The following is a 7,372-nucleotide window of genomic DNA, read 5'->3' on the forward strand; positions in this document are numbered from 1 at the left end:
TTCGATTATGTTTTAGACTGGTATATATTTTGCTATACTAAAATCTTCTGAAAATATCTATAATTAGAAAAAAACTTATCCATTATTGCCAAAGTACTCTGATTTTACTACCCCGTAGTTTCTATGGGGAAAAATACACAGCTTCAGGCTTTAAATGTTATAATTGTAGACCAACGTTGCCACCTCATGGTAAGAAGCTTAATCACACCATATTTCAGGTTGGAAAAATTGGATTTAAAAAAATATATATGCAAAATCTTGCAGTGATCTTCTTCCTATGAGAACATTATATTATAATAGAGTTGGAGGACACTCCTCAGACATACTGGTAAGACTAGGTCATTGGATTTCTGGTCCTTCGGTGATCTGACATCTATGAGTCCCAGAATTGACTCTCTCGCTCATCTCCTCTCAGATACAGTTATTAAAGATCTTCACACTTCAGCCAGCCTTCCCTTGTCCTTATGCCAAGCCAGCCTCATCTTAATATATTAAGATGCTATTTCCAGACAGCCATTTCGAGTCTGGTATCAGCCTGGGTTGCTGAAAGGTGAGCTCCTGCTTTGGCATCCCCATGTATATTTGCCATGAGTCTCCCCAAAGCCGCATGTTTCCTGTCTTTTAAAAATATTTCCTGATAAAGCCAAAACCCAGTTGTGAACCTCTGCATTGCACTCTAAGTGTCCAAACAGGAGCCCTCACTGCCCCCAGTCAGAGCCTTTACCTGGAAAAGTTGTGAGAAATGAAGTGGCTAAAAAACTCTTGGTTCTTTGAATCAAGAATCTGCCACCATCCAAAGTAAGCATCCGCAAGACTCACAGAGCTTTGGGTCGGAGGTCATCAAGTCAGAACTCTTGGATATGTCTCCAGCTCAGATCAGACTCAAAGTACCCAGACCCTGGATGCTGAGATTAGGGTTGCTTCTCCTTGGGAGCCAGCCCTGAGTGGGTGTGTACCTCTCACTCATTCCTCTCTTACCCTACTTGCCTGATGTGAGTAGCCAGCAAGGTTTTTTACAGTCTTAGAGGTTTTTATGACAGGCAAGAAAATGCACAAAGAAAAGAATAAGATGCAGATGAAGGCAAAGGAATAATAAGGATACAAAAGAAAAGACAGCAAAAGGAGAATTTATCTCGGGCAGAAACCATGTTACATATTACTTACAACCCTCCCACTTCAACACTAGACACTTCCTCTACAGTGAAGAAATACTTGCCAGTTGATATCGAAGACATAGGCGAAAGTAGAAGGAAAACTTAAGACTGCAAAGACAAATGTATATAGTTCAATGGACATGCTACTGGTAGAGCAGAATAAATTCTACTATTGACGTACACAGCTTGAGATCCACATAAATATCTGAAATGTCAAATTAACAAGAAGCAATGTTAAGTTGTGTTATTATACAGGTTATCATACCACCTTTTTGGTACCAGGGACCAGCGCTCCTATGAGAATCTATTGCCTGATGATCTGAGGTGGAGCTGAGGCAGTGATGCTAGTCTGGGAGCTGCTGCAAATACAGATGAAGCTTCGCTTGCTGGCCTGCCACTCACCTCCTGCTGTGCGGCCCAGTTCCTAACAGGCCACAGACCGGTACCAGTTCACAGCTCGGGGATGGGGACCCCTGTTATTATAGACAGGGATAGAAGTCTTTTATCAATTCCAGTGATCTGCATTAAGAAGAATATTTTGAACCACATCTGGGTTCAGCAGTAGAGAGCTGTATGATTGATTAGCAATGTCTTCCTCAGCTTCTCACTTGTATTTGCACTTTTTTTTTTCTAGAACAATCCTCCCATTAACTACTGCCTGGTTCTCTAGATAGGTGCTTCTTAAATTTTATCAGGGTTATGAATCACCTAACGATCTTGCTAAAGTACAGATTCAGACACAGTACATATGCCTAAGGTTCTGAATTTCTAAGAAGCTCCCAGGTGATACCTGTGCTGGTCCATTGAACTTTCGGGTTCCTTTTCTAACATCGCAACAATTTCCTTTGTTAATCACCTAGCAATATTATTACCCTTATCTTATTGCTGGTCAGTCGGAGAAGGAAGATAACCACTGCTATCAGGCCTAAGAAAAATTTAAAATTTAATATAAAAAATTCCTACGAAATCTTATATAAATATGTATTTGTATAGTGAAACCTGATTTGTAATATTTTTATCAGTAAGAAGTTTCTTTCAACCACCTTTTCTAGGTTCTAGGGTATGATAATTAATATCTTTAAAATGACCTTAAAGCTTCCTGTTCAATCACCAAATAAATTATATTCACTATAGTTTTGGAATTTATTTTACTTTATTGCTTTCTAATCCTTTTTAAATAGTATCCTGAATGTGATGTACATGGTATTTCTCAGTTACTCCCCAACAATGTGAACTGCCTGGAACTGAGGGTCACTTGTTCATTTTTATAAACATTATTATATGAAGGGAGGATACATGGGGGAAAAATATCAGAAGACATAGATACTGACAAGTTAATCAGTTTAGATCTTTGCACATTATCCATTGTGGAAAATTCTAAGATACAATGACTCTTTAATCATAGTACCTCACAAGTGTGTGTGTGTGCCTTGTGCCCTGCACCAAAGTACATTTTCCTTATAGGAAAATTCCCTAGCTGACTCTTCCTCTTCTTCCAACTTAATCGTATCACCGAAAGGATAATGAGGTATATCCTGGTTAATAACCAGCTTTTCAGTCCTGTGTAGAGTCTGTGGGCCCACTTTCAACTCCAGATCCTTCAATGGTTGAAAACTCTGTTTCAATTAGTGGTTTCAGAAATTTCTCAACCTTGGTTAGTCTTTGCTTCAGTTTCTGCTGCATTGACTCATACTCAGCCAGGATCCGAGCAAACCTTGTTTGCAGAAGGTCTACTGATCCTTCCATTCGAGTGACCTTCTCTTCAAGATCTTTAGGATCACTTCCAGCATTTGCAATATTTATATCCAGCAGACCATCTTTCATCAAGATTTGCTTCCCTTTCTCTTCTAGCATACCTTTGGCATCTGGGTACTCAGTTAAAGCTTCCATGAGGTCATCTTTTGAGAGACAGAACAGATCTGAGTATCCAATGCTTTTAATATTGGCCGTTCTTCGATTGCCAGCTTTGCTGCCTTTAATGTTAAGGATGCTGATCTCACCGAAGTAGCTGCCATCACTCAATACCACAAACTGAGTGATTCCATCATCTGCAACCACAGCGAGTTTGCCTTCCTTGATGATGTACATCTCTCGTCCAATATCCCCTTTCTTGCAAATATAATCTCCGGGACTATAGACTTGGGGTTGTAATTTCAAGACCAACTCTACCAACAGACCAGCTTCACAGTCAGCAAAAATGCGTACCTTTTTTAATGTGTCTAAGTGAACACTGATGGCAATCTCTGCTCTTAGTTTATCAGGTAGATACTTCAAGACTTCTCTCTCATCTACTGTTTTTTTGTTGGTCCACAGATAGTCGAACCATTTAATAACTCTCTTTTCCATATCTTTGCTTACATTTCGAAAATTCATATATTGTTTGATGGCATCAATTCTTGCTTGAAATTCTGCTCTGGCTGCATTCATGTTGGAAATCATAGAACCTATGTTACCAACGATGGTAGCAAAAATTAAAACTCCAATTAAGAAATCAACCACCACAAAGACATACTCAGAATCCCTCACAGGAGGTGGTGTTTCACCAATGGTGGTCAAAGTCAGTGTAGACCAGTAAAGGCTGTATACATATTTTCTAGCCAAACGGCCAAATTCAGGATCGTTAACATCAGGATAGACCCATGTATCATTTCCAAATCCAATAGCTTTGGAAATAGAGTAGTACACACATGCGTTCCAGTGGATAATGATGACAATGTACATAACAAGGTTAGAAATCCTAAAGATGTTTGGGTAGTTTGTCCTCGTTTCAGTTCGCTGGAAGAACTCAAACATTCGAGAGATCCTTAACAGTCTGTTTAACCTGATTTCTGGATAGTTCCACCCCAGCTTAAAAAATAGCAGGTCAGTTGGTACCACTGATAGAACATCAAGTTTAAATTGCACGTTTGATTTGTATTTCTCTATGAGTTTAAGCTTTTCCCTCACCAGCAGTCCTTGTTCTAGGTATCCTAAAATAGAAAAAAAAAAAAAATCAATTTAATGTTTTTTTCTTTTCATGCCATTGTGAAAGTTTCTAAAGTAACTCTCAATGAACTTCATTGAATTCAAAACAAGAACTCACTTTGAATAAATACACTTTTAGCAATGTAATAAGATATGAGTACTAATCAACACATGGCTGTGGAAAACCTTCTTTTGCAGAAATAAAAAGTAAAACTCTGTAAGTGCAAAAGCGAGAGATTATATGCAATGTATATATATAAATCTCTTTAGATTCAGTAGCTCCATCCAGGCAAAGCCATTCTTTTTATGAAGTGTTCTTAGAAAGTTTCCTTAATACCTGAGCACTGTGCTTACACTCCACACTACTCTCTTGACAAAATCCCAGCCCCACTCTTGCAGTCTGGATACCTGCCCTACTGTCTAACGAATATTTTTGCCTTGACCATTCAATGTGAAGCTTAAGTCTCCTTCGAGCTATATTTCATATCTCCTTCTTGCCTCCCTCGCCCCAATCAGGCTTTCTTAGACATCTGATATCCTTCCATCTTCACATTGCTACCACGGGCTTTGTAGATTAAACTTGGAATTTCAGCTCTCTGATACATTTCACTAGGAAAGAATTCGTTCCTCCTCCTGTACTGACTACCAGAGCTCTGACTAGGACACAACAATTGAAACATTGCTCCAAGGCACTGACATTTAGAAAAATGTCCCTATTTTACATAACAAGTCTTAAAAGCTACATTCTGTGTATACTGTGTGGAAAGCAGTATAGAAATAATGGGTTTATACTTAATAAGAATACTTCACATAGAAAGCTATCAGATCCTGCCCTCTGGTCAACAATGCTTCACCATGGACACAAAGTTGAGTTAGGGTGTGTGTTCTGTTTCTTACAAAACTTCTAGTACAGCTCTGCTGGGTACAATGACATACTCCCCCATGCCTCTTCAAGGTATCTCTCTGTTAGGTAGCAATTACCCTTTCCCCACAGAGCTGACATACTATTTTTGCTCTCTTTATTTCTTTCACCTGGCATAAACCCAGTGATCAAGATAACAGAGAAAAGCCACAAATCACACTCAAATGGTTGCTTAGCAACGTCCTTCTGAAGCAATTGGAGTGACCTAAGACTTTCAACTGTGCTTTTTCCTCTAAAACATATTTTTGTGTTTATTTTGAAAAATACTTGACTTAGAAAATTTCAAATTATATTAGAGATAAAAGCATGGAATTGCAAAATATCCAAAACTGAACATACTTACCTGTCCTTGTTCGTACAAACATATCGAGAAGATAGACTACGTCTGATAAGTAATCAAAAATAAGCCAATAGGTTAGGTAATCAGACTGAAGTTCATCAAAACATGCTCTGTAAAAGAAAAAATTGCATAAACAAAATGAAATGGGGGCCAATTTAAGTAAAAGTCTCTTTGTATAATTTTTATCATGATGATAAGTATAGAATTGGAGGGGTCCTTAGAGTTCATTTAACCAATCATGGCTTTCTCAAATCTTTTCTCAAATCTGAGTGGTTGGATTTACTTTTCTCACACTTCTAAATTCCAACATTCTTTCCAGTATATTAGTTGGCTTTATGAAAACATTAAATAAGGATAAATGGCCTCAAGCTATTGTCAAATGTGTTGAGTGATACACATTGATAATCAGATTCATATTGACTATCTGTACCGAAATGCTTCAGGAAATCATGTTAGGTCCTGGGTGGCTGAGATGTTTACTGCCTAAATCAGGCCACAGGTACTGGTCCATGGCCTGTTAGGAACCGGGCCACACAGCAGGAGGTGAGAGGTGGGCAAGTGAGCGAAGCTTCATCTGTATTTGCAGCTACTCCCCAGTGCTAGCATCACCACCTCAGCCCCACCTCAGATCATCAGGCATTAGATTCTCATAGGAGCACCAGTCCCTGGTGTCAAAAAGGTTGGAGACCACTGGCCTAAAAGACGGGGAACCATGGAAATCACTTGGGAAACACATCTTGTTCTATAACAGCTTAGATCCTTGATCTTTTTCTACTCTTGGTGACATTTTATTTTTTTTTACTTGTAGGCCAAAGGAAACAGTTTCTCCCAAAGTTCTAATAAAATAATTGAGCAATCAAATGTTTAAAAGTACCCTCCCCCAACCTGGTACTGGATTTCCAGATATATTGGGAACCAAGGCACCTACTCCTGATTCTAGGAAAACACGTTGAAAATAATGTAGCGCCTCTTTATAACCTGTGGTGGAGAAAAGAGGTATGTCTTGAAGAGCTCTAAGCCAAACTGTTAAGTCAGTTAACTTGGAAATTAAAAGTACAATGAGATCCACAAAAATACATAGAAACCTTGCAATAATCATAGTCCAGTTGTACATGACAGGTAAGGTGATGCAAAACAGCCAGTTGTAATATGTGTTTCCTGAGGGGTCAATAACCATGACTTCTTTCTTCTCCCTAGCAGTAATTAGAAACAAAGAGGAAAGTTACCAAGAAAAAAAATTTTTTTATTTCACCTATCAAATATGGTTATGCCCATCATCCACAATTAATGAAATAGAAGTAAGCTAGAGAAGCTCACTCTGTAGTGAGAAGATTAGCTTGGTATAAGTGCACTAGTCATAAGAAATTGGTAAGTGAAGGGTGGATAGGTAAATTACTAGCCTTACATTAAACCATACATTAGACTTTTATTAAAGCCCTTGTTTTATTGTGATGTTGTAGATACTTCTATCACTCCAGCCACAAAGAGGGAATCCTGACATAGATCATAAAAAATGCTGGATATTTCACAGATCCCTTTGGTAGGTTACTGATGGTAGGAGAATAATGACTTGGCCACCCATCCCCTCCTCCACCAGTTAACAAAACAACCAGGGACCACATTGTTCTCATGGCTTCTTTCTCATTTGTATGGAAAGAATATAACACAATCTAATAAAAAGTGCATGTTCATAGGCAATAGAGGGCAAGAGGAAGGAAGAAAGAAACTATATGGTCAATGGAAATTAAAATTTTTTTTTGGTATCAAGCTCATATTTTAAAGAAATTTTCCCTTTACACAAACTTCAAAAACTTTCTAACGGGTACATATAATTTAAAAAATTGTTTGGTAAAGAGTTTTCTTTAAGTAAGTTTAGAAAACAATTTTCCCTTTAATAAAAAGTAAAAAGATAGCTTTGCAAATGTCACTCAACTTTACCCTTGTGAAATTCTACTCTCAAATGTTTGCTTTAAAAAGCGTCTTTCTAAAATA

The 7,372-nt window shown here is 38.1% G+C and overlaps 1 protein-coding gene across 1 annotated transcript in view; it reads right to left on the reverse strand.

The window, feature by feature from the left end:
* Positions 1 to 2,708: 2,708 nt before the first annotated feature.
* The window catches only part of CNGA1 (cyclic nucleotide gated channel alpha 1), a 10,920-nt gene continuing 6,256 nt past the window's right edge, over positions 2,709 to 7,372 (reverse strand). The window contains exons 6-8 of the mRNA XM_011362816.1: positions 6,466 to 6,573; positions 5,384 to 5,490; positions 2,709 to 4,123 (exon numbers count right to left, since the gene is read on the reverse strand). Coding sequence (XP_011361118.1) covers positions 2,709 to 4,123; positions 5,384 to 5,490; positions 6,466 to 6,573 — 1,630 coding nt within the window. The remainder of the gene's footprint in view (positions 4,124 to 5,383; positions 5,491 to 6,465; positions 6,574 to 7,372) is intronic.

Source organism: Pteropus vampyrus, unplaced genomic scaffold (assembly GCF_000151845.1).
Source record: "Pteropus vampyrus isolate Shadow unplaced genomic scaffold, Pvam_2.0 Scaffold79, whole genome shotgun sequence".
In the NCBI taxonomy this organism is placed as follows: domain Eukaryota; kingdom Metazoa; phylum Chordata; class Mammalia; order Chiroptera; family Pteropodidae; genus Pteropus; species Pteropus vampyrus.